Source organism: Agelaius tricolor, unplaced genomic scaffold (genome assembly GCF_023055355.1).
Source record: "Agelaius tricolor isolate 1412-34295 unplaced genomic scaffold, bAgeTri1.0.p SCAF_49, whole genome shotgun sequence".
NCBI classification, from domain to species: Eukaryota; Metazoa; Chordata; class Aves; order Passeriformes; family Icteridae; genus Agelaius; species Agelaius tricolor.
Genome location: NW_027269309.1, coordinates 420,957 through 448,325, shown reverse-complemented (window position 1 = coordinate 448,325; position 27,369 = coordinate 420,957). Strand labels below are relative to the sequence as shown.

The window sequence follows — 27,369 nt, the reverse complement described above, 5'->3', positions numbered from 1 at the left end:
GCTTCGGTTCCAGCAGTGAATGTGTCTGACCTTTGGCAGCCTGACTGCCAGGGCGTTTCAGAATGGGAAGCTTCCTTAACACTTACCTCCCATGGGTAGCTTATAACCTGCACTTTAAATGCCAGGGAAAGGTGCTCTCTTTCCCATGGAAACACAACTACATAATTACTCTCTCGAGCGTGCCATTATCGGTTTGATTCACGCCGCTGAAGGCTCCCGATCCCGCGGGGCAGCGCCTCGCTGCCCGCCCGCCTCACGCCGCCGCCCGCCCGGCGCTTCCCACGGAAGGGGCCGGGCCGCGCCGGCGGAAGCGGCGCCGGGGACTCATGGCGGCGCTGGCGCGGGCCCTGGTGAGCGAAGGGAGGAGGGAGGGGAGGAAGGAGGGGAGAGAGCTCTGGTGCTGAGGGGCGAGCGCTGTGTGGAGCCGGGGTTGTCCCCGCGCCGCCCCTGTGGCGGCCTCCCCCCGCAGCCCGAGGGGTGTCAGCGGGGGCTGCTCCCGCTTCCCGCCCTGTGGCCTCGCACCCGATGTCTGGAGAAGCAGCGGGGCGAGCTTTTCCCGCGGAGTTTGTGTTTGCTGAAGGGTTAGTGAGGGGCTGGAGCGTGTTTAGGGAAGGGAACGGAGCTGGGGAAGGGGCTGGAGCACCAGGAGTGGCTGAAGGAGCTGGGCGGGCTCTGCCTGCAGAAAAGGAGGCTCAGGAGGCACCTTCTGGTTCTGCATAAACTCCCTGACAGGAGGGAATAGACAGGAGGGGTTCGGCAACAAGGATGAGAGGAAACAGCTTCAAGTTGTGCCAGAGGAGGTTCAGCTGGGACATCAGGAGGAATTTCTTCACTGAAAGGGTGGTCAGGCATTGGAAGGGGCTGCCCAGGCAGGTGGTGGAGTCACCATCCCTGGAGGTGTTCAAGGGACTCTGTGCCATGGTCTAGTTGACATGATGTTGTTGCAGTCGTAGGTTGAACTTGATGATCTCAGAGGTCTTTTCCAACTTAGTTGATCCTATGATTCTGTTGTGTAAGGGTTTGGGCTCCTGGTGGGAGCTGGAGACACATGCCTGCCAGTGGGCTCAGTGTGTGCCCTAAGGGGTGGGCATTGCCCTTATGGGACCTTCCCCTCTCACTCTGGAGCTGTTTGATAGCAAGGGTAGTGTAAAGATTCCAGTTCTTGTGTACTGCTCAGGCACTGGCACCACCACAGGGCAGTGGTGGAGATACCATCCCTAGAAGTGTTCAGACACCATGTGGTTACGGCACTTGGTGACATGGTTTAGTAATAGTTGGACTTGATCACCTTAGAGGGCTTTTCCAGCCCTAGTGGTTCTGTGATTCAGATTGGAAGTGTTTGGGTTCCTGTGAAAGTGTGGGTTTCCGATGCCTCCACTCCTTTCTTCTTTCCCATTCATTTGTGTGCATTTTTTCTTTCTATTAGCCTTTAAAACATCTGTGGCAGAGTTCCTCTCTTTAGCAAGTTGTCTAGAACACGGAATTTTGTACCTGGATATGATCTTACATCACCACCCAGCACTGCTAGGTGGGGACAGATGTCCCAGGAACGGGAAAGGCCTTTAGTACGGGGGCAATATCCACTTATGAAATCAGTCCCCCAGGTACTCTGAGTCGATGGCTCAGGGTGTGGTTTCCCGAATCGTGCTGAGCCCTGCCCTTTCCAAACTCATGATGAGAGCAGCCACGCACAAACCTGCCAAGAGCAGCTCAAATGCAGCGACCTTGAGTTCCTGCTTTCTCCTCCCACCCCTGCCCTTTCTCTGTGCTTTGTCCTTGCTCTGTTGCCTGCCTTTTTCTTGGCCCCCGTGATCCAAGTGCTGGAGCAGCAGAACGGTGACAACAGGTTGTGCAGTTTGAAAGCATTGAAGAATCAATGGTCGGCAGGCAGGGAGGGGGGAGCCAGACAGGGAGGGCAGTAGGGAAGCAGTGAGGCACCAGGAGGGCTCAGCTGTCTGTGGAGCCTCACCCCCAGGGCAGGGTTTGCAATGAAAGCTGCTTCTGAAGGGGAAGAATTTGCCTCCTGGGCTTACCTGTCCCTGGGCAGCTCCTCAGCCGGCTGCTGCTGCTGGCATTCATGTGACAAAGTAAGCTGATTTGATTTTTCAGCCAGACCAGAAAGGTTTCTCTTTGGAGAGGAGATGATGTAGTTACCTGCCATTTTTGTGAGCTGAAGTATGCTCAGCTTCAGCTCAAGAACTGCTCATCCCTGGCATTTCTCCAAACGTGTTGCTGCATTGTAATTCAGTGGTTTCCTAATTGTATGAAAATGAGTCTTAAAACTTTCTGTATTTCTTCCTTCTACTGGAAATAAGGAAAATTTGGTTTTTGTCTGACTTTGAGCTCCTGGTGTATGATACAGCCCTGGCATTTCAGCTCTGCTCCTTAATACTGGCATTATGATAAATCTGGCTTTTGCCCAAGATACCTTGATAAATAGCTTGCCTGCTACCTTAGACTTTCTGAAAGTTTGCCAAGAGGATTTAGAAGACTAGTGATATTCTTTCATCTCTGCCTTGACAAGGCAGCTGTCTGCAGACTATTCCTGAGTAATCCTGTTCAGTTTAGGCTTGGTACATTTTCTTTCAGCCCAGGGGGGAAGCAAAAGAAGCACTTGTAATTTGAAAGGAAGGCTGTGTTCTGCAGAGTGATGCTGGCTTAGAGAAAATTCCTTAGCTCCTCATATTCCCTGTTATCTCCTGGTGTCTGTTTTCTTTATTACTGGATTGTTTATCACATCTCAGTTTTTAAGTGTGCTTATGCTTTTTTTTGTTTGTTTTCATATGTTTCTGTCCAGTTTTGTTGCATTTGTGCTTTTCAGCAGTTCCAAACCTCAGTATGTTCAAGCTCTAACCTGGGCATGTTAGTGAGAAAAAGCCTCAAAAAAGCTCTGTCAGATTCTTGGAATCCTGTAGTAATTGTTCACAAAAAAAAAAAAGGTTACTTCTTTCTCAATGAAGTGTTTATTAAACTGTTTGGGTCAGAACACTAGATTATGTCAAGAGGTACTTTGTGGGACTCAGCTGAAATGGTTTATGGATAGAAATGTGTCATTTTCATCATTTCACTTGCTGACGATGATGTTAGGTCCAAAGATCAGAAGCCTGAGTAGTCTTGCTGCAGTACAAGTGGGAAGGTGTGGTAGCAGTGGACACTGCCCATGTTTGTCATGGGACAGCATCTCTCCCTGGGCAGTGTTTAAAACCCCAAATCAGTTCCCTTGATGGACTCCAAGTGCAGCTCTGGAGTTGAGGGACAGCCTGCGAGGCCCATGGCCACCCCTGAGGGACAGCGGTGACAGTGCAGGTCACAGGAGGGGGACAGCAACTGGGGGTGCTTTGTGTTGGTTCCTCTTGTCTCTGGGCAGATCTGCTGCTCTCGTGGTTGTCCTTTCACTGAGCACCCCCAGGGACAGTCTGACTGCCCACCCCACCAGATGTTAATACAAATTGATAAGATTTCCCTCAAGTCTTTGTTTCTCAAAACTAATTCTCTGCTCATACATTGCATGCTTCAGTCTCTTAATCATCTTTGTGGCCAACCAAAATGAAGCTATTTTTATTAGGAAATGGCATCTCCATACATTATTTCCAGTGTTGATGTAGTGTATGTATGAAGGAGGCAAATATTGTACTAACTTAAATATTGCAGAAGGTGAAAGGTGCAAAGAAGGTGTAGGCAAAAAAAGCTCCACCTCTTCTTTGTATTGCTGACATTTTCAGGACAGAAAATAATGATCTTCACTAAAATTTATGGGGACAATATACTTTTGGAATACAAAAATTCTTAGCTGTGCCTGAGTAAAGTAAGAGAAAGATGCATAAAAGCTGAGTTGGATGAGGGCTTTTTAGAGCTTACTCAGTCAATTGAAGAATGCTTCTTAAGCATTTGAATTTATTGTATAGACAGAGAAGTTGTGGTGTGGTTTTATGATGTAGACAGCCCACCATTTCCTTCCATTCATCTGTTTCTGCCATCAGACTTGGGTTGGATACTTGTACTGGAAGGCAAAATATTTTCATAATCAAAATTTATACTCTTGTCAAGTACAAGTTGGGAGTCGAATCTGAGGATTTTTGGAATAATGGAATATCCTGAGCTGGAAGGGACCCACAAGAATCATTGAGTCCCATGCCCAGCCCTGCCCAGACACCCCAACAGCCCCACCCTGGACATCCCTGGCAGCTCCTGGAGCTCTGGCAGCCTCGGGGCCGTGCCCATTCCCTGGGCAGCCTGGGCAGTGCCAGCACCCTCTGGGGAAGAGCCTTTCCCTGGTACCCAACCTAAACCCTTCCCCCTGCCCCCTGGCACAGCTCCATGTTGTTTTTGTTGCATGAATGAATAAAACCTGTGAGAGCAGAGGGGCAGTTACACTATTTCTGCACATCTGTGTCCTCTCCTCGTTGCAGAGCTGCCAGGCTGGAGTGACCCAGTGGACAGCAGGGTGCTGTGGGTTGCTGCAAAGCCCCTCAGTCCCGGGCCCCTGGAGGTGGATGCTCTGCAGTGCTTTCCAGGTAAGACATCACTGCATGTTAAAGTGTCTGAAAAATGGAATGATCTGAAATTACCAAGAAAAAGTAAGAGTTTTTCAATAAAGAGGCTTCCAAAAGCGATGTCTTCACTGTGTATTGTGGAAATACCAAGGCAACTCTGGAGCTCTCTGCTGCTGCAAGAGTGAGCTCCCACTCTTGTTACATGTCCAGGTGTGTCTTTTAATAGATTCAAATGATCTGTCATGAGAAGGTTAAATGCAGATGTCCAAATGGAGGTGTTACTTTTCCAAATGAGCTATTACGAGCCAGTCATGTTTGCATGCTGTTTCCAGCATTTTATTTTAGAGAACATTTTATTTTATAGAGCATCTCCACTGTACAGTGACCTTGGACTTCCCAATACTGATGGATGTTTACCTTGCACAGCACATTTAGTGTTGTTGCAGTGGAAGCTTTGCAGTTTGGCTCACTGTTGTGGGACAGCCAGAATAGTGCCAGAGTGTGTCTGTCCAGAGTAAATAACTAGAGCATCAAGTAATAGGAGTTAATGATAAAGGAATGAAAAATATGTAGAAAATTGGAATAGACACAGAATGCTAACCCTGCTATTAAATCACCAGTTTGCACCAGTAGCACGTGATGTTGGGACTAGAGGTGGAAATGAGCAGTTGTGAAATTATTAATGAAGTTGGGCTTACTCTACATTCAGTACACATCTGGGGATGACTGCTCTGAACAGCATATTTACTCTGTCTGAGTTAATTGATAAATAAGGTACTGCTAAGCTGGGTGTGCTGGGAGACTGAGAGTGCTCTGTTCAGTGTGCAGCTTCTTTCCTGGGCAGCCCACATCCTTGCTCCTGCTTGAGAGTTTGTTGTGCACTAGATCTGTGATTGAAGTCATAGGGGCTGTAGTGGTAGCATTTACACTGCAATTTGTGTTTTCTCAAGTCTTGGCCACAAAAGCAATTGAACCAGCTATAAAGTTGTAGATAAAAATAGCTGTTTGTCTGCTAAGTCAGAAAAAACAATTATTCTTTATTAAGAGACAAACCCCATAATTAGGAGTTATGTGAGAGCCAAAGCAGAGAGGCTGTGGTCTTTGAGTACAGTGTTCTACCAGTCCATTCCATCAGTACATTTATGGAACACTGGAAAATGTGGTCTGGAGCATTAAGGATAGGCAACCATTTTGTTTGTAACAGTTGCTATAATAAATTTGTGCTATTTGTGATGCAGAGTTTTTCAGGATTAGCCAGAATTAATTGATTTGGAAGAAAACTACAGGTGGTTGATGCAAAATCAGTGGTCTCTTAATTCTTTTTCTTTTCTTTTATCATTTCTCCTAGAGACACAAGGCTGGCACCTTCCAACTCTCTAAATTCTGTGGTGGATTGACTCAAGCCAATGGAGCCATCACACAGCAAAACAGATCCTTTTACAATACGAGTAAGGTGAGAAGAGTTGGGAAGTTTTATTGTTGGAGGACACATGTGCTAGGGATTCTACAGAGACAGGAGGCAAAACACATAGGAGAGGATTCAGCCTTTCTCTAAGATGTTGTAGTGTAATGTGAACAATGGGTCTGGTAATTGGGGAAGGAATTCTGTTCCTTTCCAGAAGACGAAGGGCTGGCATGGGAAGGGGCAGGTACAGTTGGGTAATCAGGGTGAAGATTAATTGACAAGGCTGAGGGCTTTCTTCCAGTTAGGAAAGAAATTAAGTCAGGGTGTTGGGGGCAGATGTTCCTTCCACACATACTAGAGGTGAAAAAATGTTTCCTTATTCTTTGGTTTGGGAATAATGTGTGGTGACAGTTTTGCTGTCTTCTAAACACTGAAAATTGTCATGCAGTCTACTAATAACAGCTAATTATTGTGTAACAATTTACTGTTCATGTGTACTATTTTGTTAATCTGTGGTCTGTGTGTCTTGTACATGCATTGTCTTTTGTCTTGGAGTAGAAGTTTTCTGACGCATGAATCAACTCCATAATATCAGTTCACCACTTAAACTAAGGGTGTTTTCATCTCTCAACTAATAAATATCCTGATATCTTGTTAATCCAGTGTGAAGAAAATGGCAAAATGGAACACATGCATGACAAGTGAGATGACAGAAGGAAAAAGAGTTAGGGACTGATGGGTAAAACTTCCTTGAAAACAATAATCCCAGTTTGCTATCTAGCTAATAGTGCGTTTTGCTGGTGTGGAGTTTGAGGTACATACTAAGAAGGATTTTAAATTGGTTATTTTGACATGGATAGAAAAAATGAAGTAAAACCAGAAGTGTGCAAGGGAAGAGCCCTTGCCTGGTCTTTGCATTTAGTCCTCAGCTAGGGGTTTTTCCTTCTTATAGTCAATTTTTCAGTATTTTTCAACTGTTAAGATAAAGCAAACATTTTGCAGACAGAGTTTGAAGCATTTACAAAGGGGATTGCACAATTTATCATGGCCAGAGCTAAAGTTGTTATCCAGACTCCCAAAGATGGTGCATGCCCCTAATCCCCACTCCTGCCTGCACTGCTCTGAGCCCTGAACAGGCAGCACTTACAGAGCAGCTCTGGGAGAGCACTGGGTAACAGGACAGTACCTCAAACAAACCAGGAGTGCCATGAAAATCTTCAAGGCAGGACTCAAGATTTGTTTTGGTGTATTGGAAAGGGCAAGGGGAGGGGTACAAGGGCTGAAAGATGGATGGGGAAACTTCTCAGTTAAAATAGCCATGGTGTAAGAAGCCAGGCAGGATTTATGACCAGAGAGGAAGCAGTTTACAACACTGTAGGTTTGAGGTGGGTTTTTGGACTGCAACTTCATTATTTTGAATAGAGAAGTACTTACTCATCTTTGAAATGTGAACTTGACTATGCAGTCCTGGTGGGAAAGTGGTTTGGAATTAATGGTGAGCTCCAGATGTTTCAGTTTGTGTTTGGTGTCAAAATTAAAATGATTGTTTGCTTTAAGCACTGCCTTTCAGGTATTGAGCAGGAAAGGCAGCCTGAGGTAGGCTTATGTCCCTTGCACAGTGTCTTCATGAGCTTGTTTTGAGTGAGTTATAAAATACATTTTTAAAGTTTTCTCTCTCTCTCTGTTGTGGTTTTAGCCCAGCTGGCAACTAAGCACCACACAGTTTACCCTCTCCTCAGCCCAGTGTTTCCTAGATCTGATTTTATAGATACTTACAGGATTGTTTAATTGCATTTGGCTGCAGTCCTGGCATTGACAGGATGAGCTTCAGGCCTCTATCCACAGGTTGAACCAAGCACTCTCTGCTTAAATCCCTTCACCATCTCTTGAGCTAGTCCAGGCTGCCTTGCAGAAGAAAGAATCAAGAAACGTGGCATTTCCTAGAGAAAGCTGCTTGTTGGTTAGCCTTTGTTTTAGTGATGAGCTAAGAACAGACAAATTGAGATAATTTTGGTTTTTAACTTTCTCTGCATAATGAAAAACCTGAGAGAGGAAGACTTCATATGCATTTATAGATAAGAGGCATGTAGTGAAGTTTTACCTGGGTTCATTAGAGGTTCAGTGTGATTTGAATTCCTGTGGAGGAGATGAACGTTGATTTAGTGAGCGTGGCAGTAGTTATTGGACACAAGCTCTGCCTTCAGCAGTTCCTACCATTGCCTGGCTGGAGGGGGATTTTGGAGTTATGGTGGAAGGTTAGGAGCCATTTGTAGAGTAGCAGGGAGTATTGCACTGCATAATCCTGAAGAGGAGGTTTAAATAAAAACTGGTTTAAATTCCCAGGTACGTGTTAGGGGAATCACTGGGTCCATCACGTGTGGCAGAGGGTGGGATGTGCCTCTGCAGACATTGGTAACAGGGCACCAGGTGAGCAGGGTTAATGACCAGCATGGAGAGGAGCTGAGTATCACAGGAGCTCCTGGGCAGTGTTACACTGCCTGGGAGCTTGACAGATATTAAAATGGTGCTGGGTGTGTTTCTCCCCATTTACCTGAACGCTGGGCATGGCAGGATTCAAGGCATTGGCAGCCATCCATGAACAGTGCACAAGTGCAGAGTATTTTATCTCAAGTGCTCAAGCTTGTGTGTGGATATACACAGGGATGGATTCTGTCTCAGAGCTATAATTTTGTCACCTTTACAGTTAGTTTTTAATTAATGATAGCAACTTGTGCAGAGTATGGATCTGTATTTTAATCTGTATCTTAATGTGTATTTACTCACCATTCATGCCATTTCAAACACTACTATATTAGTGCTAGGAAGTCTATAGAGAATGATCAGAAAGGGGAAAAGCTTTCAATATGAGAATAGCCTGTTTTAGGACCCTTCTAAACTAAGGAATGTATGTATGATACTGGCCTATAAAAGTAATAAAAGTTACTGAAAAGTGGGATAGGAAATGGTTGTTTGCAGGTTCTTATGGGAAAATTGGGAGGATCCAAGGATCATAGAATACTTTGGGTTGGAAGGGACTTTTAAAGGTCATCTAGTCCAAATTACAAGGTTGGATTTTAAAAAGGCACGAGGGATTTTTTTTAACATGATTAAACTGTGAAACCCAACATACCACAACTTTGTGTTACTGAGGTTAAATAGTTTCAAACGCCACTGGGATACTGAAGGTGTAGCCAGTTGGAGCTGACATTTTCTTGTGCAGGAATGTCTGTCAGAAGCTGGGCAGGTACATCCCAGAAGGCTGGGGGTGTGTGTGCTGTATTTCTCTGCTTTTGTGTCATCCCCAAGAGTCTGCTCCTGATCCTTGCTGGAGCTGGCATCTTGGTCTCATTACTCTCACAGGTTATAATGGCTCTCAGGTGTATTTCCTCAAATCATACCTAGGAGGTTCATGTGCAATAGATAGGTTAAAAGTAATTTGTTGATAGCAAAAAGTCTATAGTGCATACTTAATTCATGGGAATTATTTGCTGGAGTACCAGTGGAGATTACAGCTGGCTGATGGCTGCTGCTGGGGCAGAATGCCATAAAGTTTTCTTACCAGTTGTGCTGCTTAGGGCTGGGGGAGAGTAAATTTTCTTCCTGGTATCTGGTATGGGCTGTGGTTTGGATTTGTGCTGGACACAGCCCTGATATCCCAGGCGTGTTTGAGTTACTGGGCAGGGCTGGCACAAGGCTGAGGCCTTTCCTGCTCCTCTCCCCACCAGTGGAGTGGCTGGGGGTGCACAAGGAATTGTGGGGATACAGCAGGGACACAGTGGGGACAGCTGGTCCCAGCTGACCCCAGGGACAGTCCAGACCATCCAGCATCATTCTCACATATAAAGCTTGGGAAGAAGGAGGAAGTGGGGGACATTGGTGTGATGTTACTCTGATGGAGCCCAGCTGCCCTGGGGATGGTTTAGCACCTGCCTGCCCTGGGGAAGTGGGGAATGAATTCCTCCTTTGGCTTTGCTTGTGTCTCTGGCTTTTGTTTTACTGCCCTTATCTCAACCCTTCAATATTCTCACTTTTACCCTCCCAATTCTCTCCCCTATCCCCACCTGTCCACTGGGCTAAAGCCACAACATCAGCTCAGGGGTGTTTAAGGTGTGTAGTGAGTCTGGAAAAGAACAATTATCTTCATGTTTGCAGACACTGCAAGTCATTGCTGACTAAGTACTTTGCTGATCTGGATTTTCTGCAAGTACTCTGTAGATTAACTGGAAGGGGAGTAAGAGTCTGGGGGAGCTCTTTGGTAAGAATGGTGGGTTCATGTATCTTCATTGGTTTTAAAACAGAGCTGATTGTTTTGTGTAATGTATAATTACTGTAGAATGCCTGTGAGAGGAAGAGAGGAAATGTGAAAGGTTAGCTTTATTTACTCTGTTTCTGTGATTTGTTTGCTCATTTTATCTGCAAAAGATTTAAGCCCAAGTAAGGACACCTAGAATGAATATGAGAGTCTAGAATACGAGCCATATTTTGGGAAGCAGGTTTCTGTAAGTATTTGAATGTGAGCTTCCAATGGGATGTTGTTATCACAGTGGTTATGCAATGTTTGTATTCATAAACAGAGGAATGGCACATATGAAAACCAGTGAAATATTTTCAGGGGATATCTAAACAGTGTTTAATTTTGTTGAACAAAGAAAGGCGGCAATAAAGCCCTAAAATTCTCTGTTAAATTTGTAACTTTGCTAACTAAAATGTGTCAGATTTAATTGCTGAGACTGAAATATGTGCTATTTCAATTTTACAGCATCTTTCTGCAAAAGATTCCTTGCTGTCATCTGAAGAAAAAGTGGGTGCTTTTACAAGGATAATAGAAGCCTTGGGGTTCACAGGACCACTCAAGTACAGCAGATGGGTAAAGCAGTAATTTAATAATTCTTTTTTTTGTTTCATAGTTCTAAAAAGCAGACCAAAAACACTCCACATTTTTTTCTTATGATAGGAGCAGTACTTAATAGATAAGTTTTAGTGTAAATTTCTGTTTTCCGATATAAGGAATTAATAATCCAGGTCTTGAACCTCCATTATGTATTGCCATCATTGACATATGCAACAATGCTGTATTGGGTAGAGTCTAAATCCTTCTTGAATTTCTTCAGCTATCTGAGAAGATAGAACAGAGTAAGAGCCTTACCAGGAGGGCCTGCTGAGCAGGCAGTGGTGAGATATGGTGTGGTTGCTGCTCAAATCACTGTTCAGTGGTAGCTGACTGGGGCAGAGTCACTAATAGGTCCTGCTCTTTCTCCTTTTCTTTTTAAATGCCCTTTCATAAAGCAGTTGTTAACATTGACTAAGTGAGAGCAGCTCTGTGGGAGATGCTTTTGGTTCCTTATGTGGAAGAAAAAAGATTAAATTCATAGTTGTTTTTCTCAGAACTAAGGAAGAGTACAAAAGAATGAGAGGAGAAGGCAGCTTGAAAGAAGGACTGAGCTCATTTGTGTTGAAATGAAAACCAGTTATTTGAATAAAAAGATTAAAAATAATGGAAGTCTTAAGGTGCTTTGAATAGCTGCAAGGCAGAGTGCACCTCTCCAGAGACTGATCTGAAACTGTTGCTGATTGCATGCTGCTCCTCAGAAAGTGTAAAGCAAAGATAAATGACTTGTAACAGGCTTAGTTATTTTGGTTAAAATCAGTTGCTTTAATCAGGTGATGCTAAACCTCTTGAGGGTGTAGTTTCTCTCCCATGTGCTTGTGTACATATTGTTGTAATAAAGATTCTTGTTAGCTCTAAGTGTTGATTTCAGAGTTCTCCTTAATTGCTGCTCTTTACTGCCTGCTTTTGGCTGGGGATCCTGAGTTGGGAGAGAGTTATTTTGTGGTTAGGGCCCAAGAGACCTGAGTTCATTTTTGGCCTTGCCCGTGCTCTCTAGGAGATCTTTGGGAAGTTTCTTAATATTTTTCTTGCTTTTTTCTGTTTTATTCTCCCTTCCCCTACACTTCTTCTACACCCTAAAACTTCCATGATTAAATTTCATCAGTTTCTCCTTTGTTACCTGCATTATTTAAGGGCTGGATTGTGGGGACTGTTTTTTACAATATGTTTTTAATGTCTTGTAATGCCTGCTCTGGGGCAGTGACTCTCACCAGGGAGATCTCTGCTCACAGGCCAGGCAGTGTTTCCTTTAAAAGGGAAACCTTCAGAACTCCTGTAAGCAATGCAAATCATTTTACTTCAAGAAGTTTAGATGTATGTTTGATTTTTGACAGAAGCCTGAGATTACTGAATAAGAAAAAAAATGAGCTCCTGCGTTTCCTCAGCAATCAGTTGCAACTTCTTTATTTTCCTTTTGGTTGAAGGAGACACAAAGGATTACTTTGGTGATTTGAACTGCCATTTAGCAGGCAGGGTGCTCATCCCTACAGTATGGTGAGCACTGAGATGATCACTGGTATATGTCACTAGAAAAAACAAAAAAAACAGACCAGAGCAATTCAAACCCAATGCCATTTCTCTTTAAGATTTTTGCTATTAGTTATTGTGCTCTTTGACGCTTCAGCACATGTGTCTGTGTTCTGGATGATGCACTGGAGGTGTTTTGGGTGCAGTGGCAGGCTGGGAACAAAATGAGAAGTGCCAAAGCACACAGGAATACCTCATGTTGTTCATCATTTGGGATTCCTTTCTCACTCTTATAATCAGTCAAGTGTCACTTTTCTAGGAAAAAAAAAAGCTATTTTTAGGACATGTCTGGTATGCAACTTCTTTAATATTTAAAACATAAATTACACAAAACACTCTTAGTGGTATACATCACTTAAATTTATTGGAGGAAACCAGGAGTTGTGAATTGGGATCTTCAGAGGCTCTGTAAGGAAAACCATTTGATTTATATTTTCTGTAATTATATCAAGTATTTTAACACACTAGATTTGGAAGGATATTCAGGAAGACATTTAATAATTTTTTTTCCTTCAAGGCAAAATTAGTTATCCTCATGCCATTACTGGCAGATCTAATAGTTTAATGTGCTCCTGAAAATCTCGAGCGATGGTGATTCTCAAAAGAAGTGTTTTCAGAAAATGGCAGTGTGGGACAAAGGGACAGTGTTCACCAGTGTTCACAGTGTTCAGGGACAAAGCCAGCAGCGTTCCCCAGCTGGTGATGAGTGCTTCAAGTGTTGTCTCTTCCCTTTGTTCAGAAGCTGAAGGTGGCGGCGCTGCGCATGTACGCGTGCTGCGTGGAGAAAACCGACTTCGAGGAGTTCTTCAACAGTAAGTGCTGCACTGAGGGCGTGTGCCTGCTGCCCTGGGAAGGAAACACACACTGCAATGATCTCACTGGATCTATTTGTGATGAGAAATGCAACAACAAAAAGATTTGTCAGACCTTAGCAGGGCACAGTCAGCTGGAAGGGGACTGTACTGCAGCATTCCCCTGAGCTCTGGAGTGACAGGGTACAAGGGCAGACCCTGGAGTCTGGCATTGTTACATTTTCCCTGCTGCAGTGGGGAACAGGAACAGGAGTGGGATGGGAACAACTTGGAATAGCCTGGACTTCAAGGGATATTCCCATTTTTTATTACCAGGGGTGGGATAAACTAAGAATCCAAATATCCCTTCCCTTTTTATGGTGGTCACAGGTGGTTTCTGTGTCCTACCCTGTGCCATCCCCAGTACAACTGGGATGCAGATAATCACCCCCATCCACTAATGCACAACTTAGTAATGATACAAGGTCAGTTAGGTCACAAGGATCACCTGTCACTATTATGGCTGGGGGAGGTTTGGGTACAACTTAAGAGACTTTCTACATTTTTTACTGACCCTGACAACATTAAATCAGGACACATCTCTTGACTGGGTAGAGAGTATGACTAGAACAGTCTATATAGTCTATATAGTGTGTATATATATGTATATAAACTAGAGCATAGAACATAGACATACATACACATAGAACAAGTCCTTCCTATAAGTATGTAGGTATATTAGTGGCTTGGATTGGTATGATTTTTTTGATGTTGTACACAGTGGTTTTTAACTATCAGCTAAAAAATCTGTTGCAGCTTTGAATAGTTTCAAACCTGGCTGGTGAAGAGGGAAGATGTACTTTGAGACTTATGTAAGCTGCAATAGTATTTTTTTCTTAGGTGAATTATTTCTCGTGTCAGTGTGATTTAGCTGGTAGTAAACCCATTAGCTGATCTGGCATGGATTCCTGAGCTGCCAGATGCTTCCTTACAGCACAGGCTGGGGCTGCTGCCTCATGCTGAAGGGACACCTTCATCCAGTGCAGAGCACAGTGAGGGTGGTTTGTTACATGGTGTTGCTACTGCAAAATTTTCAAGTGTTTTTCAGAAGATTTTCCAAACCTCTGATGTGGTTTCAGTGGTTGCAGGAGTGAGAGAACTCTGTGAGCAGTAGGATTCATTTCTAGTGATCAAAACTTGGGAACCTCATTTTGCCTGTGCACACCCTCTCCCAGCTGAGTGCCCTCCCAGGCTTGCTCAGATAGGGTCTGCTCTGTTTGTGGTATTTACCTCTCAGACAAGGGCTTTGCTGTCTTTAACTGGTGTTTCACTATCCCTGTTTAATTGTACAAAGATCTATAAACGTTCCCCTAGCTTAAAATTTAAAGGAATTTCTAAACTTGTCTGTGGAAAAAATTCTGGCACAGATTTTTCAGGTTCAGTACAGAGTAAAATAGCTTCAGTTGTGCTTTTGATGTTGTCTTACTGTTTTAAAAAGAAAACATGTATTTAAAGAGTAGGGTATGTTTGCATGGACTTGAGACAGTTGTTGTCTAAGGAACGAGGTAGTTTTCTGAGATTGATGGAGTGCATGATGCACCTGTTGGTGGTATAGGATCACCTGTGGTGTGGGGGGTCAGTGCTTGTAGTTCCAAGAAGAACTACAAGTTCTGAAAGAGAAATCGTTGTTTTCATATCACAACAGGTAAAAGAAGTTTCTTTTACTTCCGTCACATAGAAGTTAAACTATGTTTAACTTCTTTAGTTTAGTTAAACTAAAGTTTTGGGGGATTAGCTCAAAAATTTAACAGGCTTGTGATCCATGTTAAAAAGTAGCTCCCCTAAAACAAGCAGTGTGGGATGAGTGGGAAGCTTTTAACAGGATTTTGCCATGGAGAAGCTTTAGGCTGTGGTTCCATGGGCAGCTGAGTTGAAGTAGCAGCCAAAGGGGAAAGTCTCACATCTCCATCTTCCTGTGCCCTGTTCTGGACTGCACAGCTCTGTCCTTGGGGAATGTTCAGGTCACTGAAGGAAAACAGCCCAGTTTACTGACATCCTGGTTTGCTGTGTTGGTGAGCTAAAGTGGCACATGGAAGGGTCTGGTGGAGAGCAGCTGTGACACAAAGGAGGTGCTAGGGAGTGCATAATTGAGAGGGGAACATGGCATGGAGCAGGATACCCAACTTTCACTTGGTTTACCATGTCTGCATCAAACTGTGTCAGTCGGGAGCTGGTTTTTTCCTCTAGCAGCTAAAGATGGACATTGCTTAAGCCCATTGCTCACTCCTGAAGGAGCAGCCTGGGGGCCTGGTAGGAGGAGAGGCAAGTACCTGTGCCCTGTGCTGTGCTGCAGCAGGGCAGTGCCCCAGCCTGTGCTCCGTGGGTGCCGCTCCTCTCCCAATGCCCACAGGAGCCCCAGGGCACGATGGTGCTGTCTGAGCCATGTGCTCACCTGGGCTGTGTTTGTGCTCTGCTGCCCCTCTGGCTCTAGCTGGAGGGTGTTGATATCAGGTGAAGTGCTCAGGGTCAGCTTTGCTCTCTGGAGAGCTTGTTAGCTCCTTCCTGGCCGTGTGTGAGCCCTGTTAACCTGCTGAGCTGACCTGGGAAACCTGCAGCCGTTCATGTGTGAAACCACTCGTGGGCTCGTTAACCTGAGTGAGCAGAACCAGTTCTGCACAGAGCCCTTCTCAGTGTTTTCTGGATGTGCTTTTGTGGTGTGGTTCTGGTGTGGCATAAGGAACAATTGCACTGTGACCTTCTGGAACTTGGATTGCTGTGGGGAGTTTGCAGGGTCGCTCTCTTACAGAGGTGACAGTGTAAAGAGTGGATGGTGTAGTGGAGGGCTAGGACAGTGTCCATTTCATGTCTTATGGGCTATCTTCTATCTCACTGCATTCCTGCTGATGCCCAGTGGAATTTCTGAGACTTTTTGTGGCACAGTATGAGAGCCCTGTGAACTGCCTATCTCTGTATATGTCTTGGAGCAGCAGTTCCCAAAATACAGACTGTGGCTATGCAAGTTATGAGGCCACTGCAGGATATAAAGAAGGTGTTTTAATTGAGATTCTTGAGTATAAAACTGCAGTTAATTTTATTGTGCTTGCCATGCCTTTGTCTCTCAATATTGGATCACTCATGGACAAAACTTTGGGAACTCTACTTTAGAGCCCATATCCCAAATGTCTGCACTGTGCTGCTTATGGGGAAAGTGGAGCTATTTTAGGATGTCAGCTGTTTCTTGTTTAAAGGAGAAGAGAGAAGCAGCAGAGGGAATAGCAAAGTTGCTGGTGCCAGGTTTGGCACAGAGCTTGGGTAGTTCCCATGCAACAGAGGAGGCAGCCTGTGAGGAGAGAATTTCATGCCTGACCTCAGACTTGAAAGGTCAAAAGAACTTTGAGCATCAGGCAGGTAATACTCAGAGCTGAACTGGAGTTTGGCTGATGAATATGCACTGTAGGGTTACCTTGAATTGAACTTGAACTATTAATGCTGTTAATTCTCTAGAGTCAGGCAGCTGCAACAGTAGAGAGCTTGTCCCACCAAATCAGGCTTTTGGATGGCTCCTAGTGGGGCTCAGTGCAGCTCAAAAAAGGCTGGAGGATACAGGACTCTTAATTCTAATGTCTCCCATAACAGGCACCACTCAGTGCCTTCCAGGCTCCTGCTGCTGCCTGCAGCACTCAGGGGAACACTGCCACAGCACACCTGTTCTTTTGTAGGATGTGTGGATGTTATCCCATTGTGTCCTACCTGAAGTTGTGGTAGTGGCAAAGGTGATCCATCATGAAAAAGTTCTTGCTTTTGCTTAAAGGAGCCACCCTTCCTTTAAATTTACCATGCAGACAGTCCAAATATAGAAGTTAAAGATGATTTATAAAAATAGAATTGCAACTCTTGGAAAGTTAAAGAAAAAATTCTTGCCTCCTGGGTACTGAATAGGTCTTTAAAAACTTTCCGTGTTTCCAGGAGTGGAGGTGTGAGCTTTGCTTTCCACTGCAGAGTGATTTCTGTGGTGGGGGACTGATCCATGGGAACTCCTACTGGAGAAACCTCTGTCTGAACTGAGTGTTTGCCTCTTGCCTGTGGAACCTTCCTTTCCTGAGATGGTTTGGTTAATGCAGGCATTGTGTGCTGCTGCCCTAGTTAGAGATGCCTTGGCGTGGCTTTAGGTCAAAGTAGTCATTTCTAGGCACAGGAATTATTTCTAATAGGAATGAGAGAGCCAGAAGGGTAGAAGGGTGAGGGAGACCTGTGTTTAATCTCCAAACATGCACTGTTAGTGTCTTTGTACTGTCTTAGAGGTGATGGATGGGCAGTGGTGCTGAACCTTGGCACCTCCTAGGCCTGGTGGAGTCATCTCTCTGGGGAGGGAGGAATAGTGGTGATCTGTTTGGTTCTTCTGATCAGAGCTGGCATATAAAAAGAAAGAGGCTGTGAAAGCATTGCTTCATGATCTGGGTGAATCTCTTTTGTAATACTTGACAGCAAAGAAGTATAGGAGCCAGGAAGGAATCCATTTAGCACAGAAAAGATGAGGTTGACTTCCTTAGGGCATATCTGACTGTAGAGTCACTTTCTGAAGGCTCTCTGGCCTTCTTCCAGCTAGGTTTGAACAGCTCAGAAGAGAACACCTAGTGCTGGGTAGGCCAAGGTGACTGCCTCAGATCCTTCTCCTTAAGGACTTGCCTTAAAACCTTCTCCAGGAAACAGATGCAGAAGTGTGCCTGGGAGGAAGGTTTGAGATTGACAGGAGCTAAAGGATTTGGCATGCACAGAACCCACAGGTTCATTTTTTTTCAAGCATGAGGAAGAGGAATATGGTTTTTGTTCCACGTGGCCTAAATCTCTAGCCTCACATCCTAACAGCACATGAAAATCCATCCTGTGAACACACATATGGACAAGCCATCTCTGGGAAAACAGTGGCTGTGGGAGTAGAGCTGAATCTGGAAACAGATTGTTTCTGTGGTTGGTTGATGGGTTTAATCCTAATGTAGCCTGGCTGGAGCACTCAGAGTGCTGTGGGCTGTGCAGCCATGGAGTGAATCCAACCAGTGGAGTGGGAGCAGAGACTCAGGGAACACAGAATTCTGTCCCTGGCAGGAGACAGCAGCACATGGGAAGGAAGAGTGTAAGAATGGAGCAAAGCATCCATTGATTCCTCTGTGTTAGTCACTGCTGCTTTGAGACTCTCCAGGCTAGAAGCCACATGTTTGTCTCATTCTCCATTGTGGAATTTTCCTCCTCTGTAAAAGTTATCCAAGTGGGTTCTAAACACCTGAAATCTATCAGAATCCACAGCATCCTGTGGCTGTATGTTCTAGAGTTTAAGCACAAGCATGACAGTAAATGATGTCTGCTTCCAGTATGTATGTACTGTTATTGCTGAAAATAAATTACTAAAGTGCTTTTACATTTTGGTGCAGTGAATTTCTGTTAAGCACAAAATGGGATTCAATTCATTTTAATGTTTTGTTTTGGTTTTGTGTTTTTTTTTTCCCTTCCATCAAGGATGCCAAATGCCTGATACTTTGAATTCATGGTTTCTAGTAGCCCAGCTTCATGTCTGGTAAGTGAAAGACAAAATAGTAATACAATTATTTTCAGGAAATGGAGTTATATACGACTTAATGTGAGAAAAAGTACAGCCTTCTATCCATGGTCAATAATAGAGGTTATGTTCATTTTACTGATGACTGAATTTAAGCTGTTTTCTGCTGAAGAACAGTAGGTCCTATAGAGAAGCTGACATCTCTTACATCTCAAAATCCCTCACTAGTGGAATGATCTTTGCCATGAGTTTTCTAAAAGCCTTGATCAGGCTATGTGGAAAAATCCTACTTGGGTGTTTTAGGAAAGGTTTAAATTTATGTAAAAGTCATTTAAATTGGGAGAATTTGTGGTGATGAGAAGCATTTAACAAATTATAGCACTGGCATTTATTCTTTCACTTCTGAAAGGTACGTGCAGGGTGGTGAATGCCAGCTTGGCTGCATGTGAAAATATTTAACACCTTAAAGGTGAAGTTTTTTCCCTTTTTCGTTTGTGAAAATAGTAGCCAAAAAAATCAGGTTTTCATCTAGCATTACATGCTTATAAAGGTCAGAGGATGCACAAGGGAGTACAGTAATTTTTTAAGTGCCAGATCTTTCAGGGAACTGAAGTCCACAGACTTGGGTTCGGCTGTCCAAAGGCTGAAAGGAAGTTTGTACTGAAATAGCTGCTCTTAAGGCCCCTTGTTTCCTTGCCTCCTCCTTTTTCCCTTCTCTCCTTTTAATTTCCTGACTCCTCAATATAGTGAAAGATGGGGCAGCTCATTACACTAAAGAGTGAATAAATGAGCAGAACCATTGAAATAATAATCAATTAATGAAATCAGTGGAACAAAGTAAGGATGACCCTTGAAATCTGCAGTTTTTCCTACTGTTCCCTGTGGGAAAAAAATGAATTGATAAGCTAATAATTCATATAGGTATTTTGAAAACTAGTGCAATAAGTGTTAAAAACCAGACTGCTTGTCAGTATCTGGGAAAACCAAAGAGAGTTAAGATGAATCTGCAGAGAACACACTTTTTTCATCTTGATTTCTCATTGATGGGACAATGTCTCCTGTGATTAATACACAGCATCAAATTCAAGATTAATTATAAAAATCAGCTAGAGAACTATGACAGAGATGAAACTGGTATAGGATAGGCATAAGTTTCTAAGATCAAAGCTACATTGGCTTCTTTTGAAGGTGGCCAAGAGTTGCTGCACTTTGAGCTGATGTTATGGGGAGATTTGCTGAGAATGGAAATACTCGTACATGTGAGATATGGTGGACAGTTTGACAGCAATATCCTGCAGAAGCAGGAAAGAGCCAAATCCCTCTGCCTCACTGTGGCAGCAGTGAAAATTCAGGTGTGGAGGTTAGCACTAGAAGTTAATTTTCCTAGGGTTTATGAGCCTGGTTCCTCTGTGTTCCTGGCAGCACTGTCATTCTGGACCACAAGTCAGAGATCTGGTTTGATATTCCAGGACACAGAGAAGCCTGTGACAGGCCTGCTCACTGCCTGGCTCATTGGGAAATGCTTTACCTGTGATGAGATCAGTGACCAGCATCCTGCCATGCCATACTTTGCTTTCCCAGGCAGGTTTATTGCTGTTCTCTGGGATCTCTTTCTTCAGGCACTTTGACCTCAGTAAAGTGGGAGCAGAAGTGCTTCTGCTAGCTTTGACAAGGTCAAGGACATCCTACCCCTGTGTGAAGGCTCCAGTTCTCCTCTTTCCTGCTGGACCATTTGCCTCAGGGGCTAGAAATCCTCCTGATCTGGTGGACAGCAGCCTGCCAGGAGATTCTGATCACCATCTGCTCCTGCTGCCCCTAGCAGAGCAGTCTGCACAACTTTCTTAGATACTTCTTCCTTCTTATTTCAGCAGCCTATTTTCAACTGATTTAGAGTATCTTCTGGAGCCAGAGAAGTTGATAATTTTCCCTAGTTTGGTAAACTTTGTCTCCTTCTCTTACTGTTGCCATTGCCTAGCATGTTCTGGTCAATTTTTCCATGCTTTTGTATCCCAGCTTTTACAGACTTAAAGTGCTTGTCAGGGCATGTTGTTGTGTTACACATTCTGGTGGGTTCTCTTTGAATCTCGGGCTCCTACTTCTGTGTCTGTGAATAGAATGTTCCTACTGACCCCACTCAAAAAGAGAGGAATTCAGGCTCTCATGTTTAGCCTCTGCTGTTGCAAGCTTCTTTATAAGATAATGTTCCTTTAGAAACACTCCAGTGCTTTCCAATGCAGTGCTAAAATCATGCTTTAAAAAGTCAACCCATCAATATTACTTGGAAAACCAACCCATGGTTATTCTTTCCTGAATGTCATGTTTTCATAGGCCCTTTCTGTTACTTTACACCTCTGATGTCAGAGGGACTCTTGGTTTATATTTAGAAGTCCAGACCTTTAGAAAAGCTCTTTATTTCTTCTGCTGGGTTTGCATTTTCCCATGCATCTAAATGGAGCATTGGCTGAATCCAGAGCTGTTACCAAACTGCCAAAGAAATTACTTGGGTGACTGCTGAGGAATGTCTTGGTTCAGTATTTGTCATGTAGATACCTAGAGCTCCCTTCACATTTTCACCACACCAAGATGGTGACATCTCTGCAGTATTTAGGATCAAATTGAGTGGTGCTACAACTCCTGTTTTGAAAGACTCAGAGACCTGTTGCAAAAATTTATCTGAGCATTGTTTTTCTTAAGGAAATCTGCACTTAGGAAAGTTTTGATCAGCCTCAGGAAGACCAGAGGGGAATGAAAACCACCAAGTATATGTAGAAAACAGCTCCTGCCAGAAAAGATTTCTCTGATTTGCACAGAGATGCTTGAGGACACAGTGGCATTTTGAAATGTGGTGCTTCAGAAGAAAGGGAATAAACTCTATGTTTTGTGTCTTAATTGCATCAGGGTAGTCAGATAGAGAGATTTTAAGAATAAGTTTATTTGGAATGTCTCCAGCATTTGGTTGCTCCTGCCATAACGTGAGGGACTGGGCCACAGCAGCCTAAGCAAAGGCCCCAGGGGAGAGGAGGCTGCAGAGCCAGGCTGGGCTCTGTCTGCTGGATCCAGAAGTGGTGGGGAGCTGGCCAGGCTGGAGCACAGGAGAACATGCAAACCTAATTAGGTCCTGTTCAGAATTCTGCTGATAATCATCATTCCCTGAAGTGCAGTGTCACAACAGAGCTGATGGAAAAGTCAGTCCAGGAGTTTCCTGCTATCCCCCAAGCTGGCAGCTGTTCATGAGTGGGTTAAACAGAGTAAAGCCTTCCAAAAATGCTGTTGATATTTGTAGTGTTAAGCCAGAGTAATTTCTTTGAGCAACTCTAGCATAGCTGCAGAAATAGTTGCTCTGGAGCAACTGAGGAAGCAGGAATGAGTGGCCAGGTACAGGAAGGTTCAAGTGGGCTTTACCCTTAATGGCTCATCACACCTTGGGGCCTGGCACAGGGCACCTCACAGCAGTGATCAGGGGGTGTCAACCACCACTTCTGGTGTTTAGGCCAGTCTGGCACTCTGGGAACACTGACAGAAGCTGGCTGAGGCTGTTGTGAGAAACTACATCTCAGCTGATGTGGGTTGAGTTACAGATGCTCCTGATCCTTTTCCACTATCCTTTCTTCTAAGATTCTAAGATTTTCTTCTAAGATAATCTCTCTGCATAACTTAAATACAGCAAAAATTATCCAACACAACTAATGTGAGGTAGACAGCTTTCTAAAGATAGTTTGGAGTAATTTTCCTTTCAGGGTTTGATGGAGATGAGTCAGTATTTGACTAAATTACAGAACAGATTGTGCAGTGAAATGATGAAATGTTTCAGGCCATGGTGATCTGGTTAAGAGGTTTACAGGTTTTAAAAGTCTGTGTCACCTCAGACAGCAGGTGTAGTAACAAACTACCAAACTTGCAAATAAGCTGCAAAATTCCATGATCTCACTCATGGTGCTGCAGAACAGCTCTGTGTCAGCACTGTGCATCCAAACACAAGAGCTCCCTTTTAGGCTCCATGAGTAGCAGGTTTTCCCCTGCACACCAGTCCAGTGCTGCTCATCATTGACCAGTTGTTGGTCTCTGCACTGCTTTCTTCTCCTGCTTCTCCACCACCCAAGGCACACAGGATAGGAAACACTATTTATGCTCAGGGGGAGCCTTTCTTGCCCCTGAGTTTTCACCCCTGAGTTCAGCCGTTCAGCAAGAGAAGTATAAAAATGCTTTTCTTAACACAAAATTAGTCTTTTTAACTGAGGCTTTTTCTCTTTGACTTGCTAAGAGTGAGTAAGAATTTTCAATTCAGTAATTCACTTCTTTGTACAGTTCAATTACGTAAATGCACAAGAGGAACAAAGGTTTTGAAACTGGTAGAAGTAAACTGAAAGTTTTAAGCTCTTTGTGCATTTGTTTTGTAGAAGGTCTCATACCTGGGCAGCTGTTCTATGACAGCTGCTCTCTGACCACTGTTTGAACAGAAAGCTTTGCCATCCTTCTGTGAGAAAATGAGGGTTTGGTTTTGGTACCATCTTAATTGCATTTGTGTGGTGGGACAGTGATTCTGACTAGCAAGAAGAATATAGGACTGCTGTGGGTTTTGCTGCCTTCAGATTTTGTCTTTGCCTGTCTCTGGCAGTAAGTTTTACTTCTTTAACAGGTTAAAAAATGTTTCCTTTACTAATCTGTACACAAGATAGAACCCATCATAAAGATGGACATCTGTCCCTTTACAGGTCATCTCAGCACACTTCAGGTGTTTGTGATTTTCCCTGTGGAGCTGGCATTCATGGGTCACCAAATACTTTTAATGCCTGCAGATCTTATATTCACTAAAGAAATGAATCTATTAACAATAAATAATCATATTTTCCTATTAGCTCTTGTGGCACATTCACCATTGTTAGTGTGCACCAGCTCCACAGTGGCCTCCTGCAGCTCTGCTCTCTTGGTTTTACAGGGAGCAGTTTCCTTCCTAGCATGCCTGTGAAAAGCAGTGAATTCTCTGAGCTCCAGTATTTGAGCATCACCTCATCTGCAGTCAGTCAGTCCTGGACAGGCACTTCTGTCTTTGAGCACAGGAGTTGCTGAATGAGGTAGAGAAGATGGGACAGGTGACAGGACTGGTCCCAGCCCACTGAGCAATCAGCCTGGGCTTCAGTTTGTGCTCTTTACAGATGTTTTATAAGAAGCAAAATAAAATTATTCTTTTATTTTGTAGACAGAACAGCAGCAATGAAGTTTTAAGTGGGTTTAGTGCTTAAAAACAAAGTAAAACAGCTCAACCTGATGTTCTCATTAAGATCTCACAGTGCACTTACAAACCTCTGAGCTGGTCTTGCACGGGGAGGTTTTGCCAGGTGGCTGGACATGTATCCTAATACCCCTGTAGTTGAAGTAATTTAGGACATTGCTAATGTGGATTGGTTGAAGTCTGTAACTTGCTTAAGCTTTCCCAGCTTGGCTAGTTGGGCTCTTACAGCACTTGAGTGACCAACTGAGCTACAGCTGGCTTGGAGCCTGGGATTAGACAAGCCATGTGTTCCTGCTCCAGAGGGTGAGGTGTTCTTAAGGCTGAGGAATTTAGGTTGCAGTAGTGTTTAACTAGATTACAGTACTGTCAGTAAGAATAGAGTCCACTGTCACTCTTCCATAGCTGGATTGGCCAAAATCCAGCAGATGCAGCTCCTGAGTCCAGAATGGAAATGTTTGTAGTGGTTTATTAAAAAAAAAAATTAAAACCCGGTAGTATTTTCCTCCTGATCACAAACATACACTGTAAGAAAAATCTTCAGTGAGCTGGAATGTATTTAATTTACTCTCTCCCTTTTACAAAAAGCCCAGGAGCTGAGTGGTGTGTGCTCTTGCAGGATGTGCCTGGTGCGGCTGAAGCAGGAGGGCCGCACGGGGAAGTACATGTGCCGCTACATCGTGCACTGCATGTGGGAGGACGTGGAACAGCGTGGGAAGGTGATGGGGGTAAGTCCTCTCTGCTGGTGTTAATCCTCATGATTTCATATTTCAATGCTCTTTTGGATTTAAATATCTTAGAAAAATGCCCGAGAATCCACCTGGTTGATTCCTTTTCTAGCTTAAGCTGGTACCTGCAGCCCTCACTCCTGACCATTCATTCCCTCAGCTGCTGTATTGAGCCACTGTCCTTGTTTCTGAAAGTGCATTGTGGCCTGGATAAAGGTATTGATTTGTCTGAAATTGATTCATTTCCTACATGATTTGCCATGTGATTGCAGGAATGGATGCTGCTACAACAGAAAGGGGATAAGAATAAGCAGCTGTGGTAGGGAGGAATGTGACTGGTGCCAAATCTATAGCAACAACTTCAGTAATTCCAGAAGAGCTCTGAGTGTTCTAAGTATCTAAAGTGGTAAAAGGGAAGTTAATCAACAAGGGATTTTTGTCAAGTTCCTGCACATGACTATACCTAGTCCTTAGTGTATCTTTAATTTTGGATTTTCACTATACCTAATCTTTATCACAAAAAAAAGAAGTGTTTCTCCAGTCCTGTGTTGGTGTTTGCCTGAAGAGAAGGCATTGCAGAGGCAGTGGAAGTAGGTGACAGCAGACCTGATGCAGGTGAGGCTGCCTGTGTTCAGGGCACTTCTGTGGGAGAACAGGGCTGGCAACAACTGTGTTGTCAAAAAGGAAGAGAACTGTTCAGTGATTCAGTGTTAGAGAAGTGACAGTTTTCATATAGCAATAATTAATTCCTTATTTGTTAAGCCTTAGCTGTCAGTTCTATTGGAGAAGCTGCCAGGATGTTCCTGGTGGTGCCAGACAAGGGAATTAACCAGTGAGTTAGGATTTGGGATGCAATCACATTAGAAATTCAAGAAGTTTCTCTCTGATTCTGTATTTTGTATGAGGTTTTAGAAGGTGTTGGTTCTGGTATAACTTCAGTTATTCCTTTAGCAGTAGGATTTGTTCCTAGTTGTTGGGACTTCTGTAGCTTTACTTTGTTGCACATTGCTCTTAAAGACAAGACATCCTGTTAATCTTCTTTGAATTAAATTTAAATTCGTATATCTGAGGATTTTTTGCTATGTTAATGTGCTTAGATAAATTCCAGTGTGGGAATCTCCTCTTTCTGGTAGGGCAGTGTGAATGAGCCTAAAAAATCAGATGTACTGGAGAAAAAAACTGAATGAAAGAGCTTCTGCATTTTTTGTCCTTATCCAATGCCTTCCATATCATATCTCTGGTTCATTCTGCTTTCTCTAGGAGCTATACACAGCTCAGATCTTTACTCTGGGTGTAAATTTAAGGTTCTTCTTCTTGAAAAGCAAAAAAATTCCCCCAAATCCAAAACAAACTCCAGTCAAACATGTCGCCTTCCAAAGTGACCCTCCACACAGAGGGTTTGTGACCTGATGGAAGGATATGTATACCTGAAAGTATCTGTCTGATTCCATGGAGAAAATGACCTTTGGAAAAGAAAATTATTTGTCTGTTTCTTTTGTCCCTAATTTTGTCTTATATGAACAAAGTGCTGGCTTGTAGATTTCTGTGCAGGGTAGGAAGCAGCAGTCAGAAAAGAGGAGCAGAGCTGGCTGTTTGCTGCCCTTCCAAGCCATGCAGGGCTCCAAAGTGAAGAATGCTGCAGGTTAGGCCTGCATTGAGAGCTTTACAGTAAACTTTAGGGGAAAAAATAGTGTTTGCAGTCAGTTATTTTTAAAGGGATGCACAGGGTTTCCATTTATGCAAACTAAACTATCCCATTTCTCCACAAAATTCCTTGAAGTATAAAAAAACCTATCAGTGTCTTTATCTTTTTATCCAGTCTGTACCCTGAAGTGTTTATACATGCATTTTGCAGCAGCATGGTTGCTGTGTGATGCAACTGCAAGGAGCTCTGAAGTTGCAGAAATGCCATTTATTCCCTGCCTTGTCAAGTTAGGCATGTGGTCAGTTCACCCTTGAATTTAAATTGTGCAGTCCTTGTAGGAATGACCCTGCAGTGGAATCTCCAGTGTGCTTAGCTTGCCCTGCTGTGATTCCTGTAAGTCACCAGACTGTGGCCTGGTGCTAACACAGCCTTTACGTGGCCATAGCAGATGCTCAGAGGAAGAAGCTGCACATTTCAGGGATTAATCTGCAAGGCAGTTACACCTGGGTGTATTTAGTACAGCTGAGCTGCACAGGGGCCCCTTGGTTTAATGAGCCTCCTTGGGTGAGAAGTGAACTCCTGAGCAGGCACTGAGGGGGGGTGAGAAAGCAGAGTGGACTCTCCTGGGGGGTAAATTTGGAAATCAGGAATGTTCTCTTCACTGTAGTCTTGGGGAGGGCTTTCGTTATCTGCAGTGGTTTGGTTTGGTTTGGTTTTTTAATCTTTTATTTATTCCCGATCTTTCAGTCATTATTTGTAGTCAGTCCCCTATGGAGATGGGCTGGGAAGGTTGGGGCTGTTGAGGCTGGAGGAGGGAAGGTTGTGTGGAGACCTCCAAGCACCTGTCCAGAGTCTGAAGGGGCTCCAGGGAAGCCAGAGGGGGACCCTTCCTCAGGAACTGCAGTGACAGGACAAGGGGGGGATGGCTTCACAATGAAAGGGAGGGAATTTAGGTCAGACATGTGGAAGGAGTTCTTCCCTGTCAGGGTGGGCAGGCCCTGGCACAGGGTGCCCAGAGCAGCTGTGGCTGCCCCTGGATCCCTGGAAGTTTCCAAGGCCAGGTTGGATGGAGCTTGGAGCACCCTGGGACAGTGGAAGGTGTCCCTGCCATGGC

At 44.0% G+C, this 27,369-nt stretch overlaps 1 protein-coding gene across 1 annotated transcript in view; it reads left to right on the top strand.

Annotated features, from left to right (window-relative positions):
* The first annotated feature begins 290 nt into the window (after window positions 1–290).
* Window positions 291–27,369, top strand: part of UQCC1 (ubiquinol-cytochrome c reductase complex assembly factor 1) — a 47,335-nt gene continuing 20,256 nt past the window's right edge. Inside the window, exons 1-7 of the mRNA XM_071455409.1 lie at window positions 291–350; window positions 4,410–4,514; window positions 5,842–5,946; window positions 10,658–10,765; window positions 13,053–13,125; window positions 18,616–18,673; window positions 24,502–24,610. Coding sequence (XP_071311510.1) covers window positions 327–350; window positions 4,410–4,514; window positions 5,842–5,946; window positions 10,658–10,765; window positions 13,053–13,125; window positions 18,616–18,673; window positions 24,502–24,610 — 582 coding nt within the window. The 5' untranslated portion in view covers window positions 291–326. The remainder of the gene's footprint in view (window positions 351–4,409; window positions 4,515–5,841; window positions 5,947–10,657; window positions 10,766–13,052; window positions 13,126–18,615; window positions 18,674–24,501; window positions 24,611–27,369) is intronic.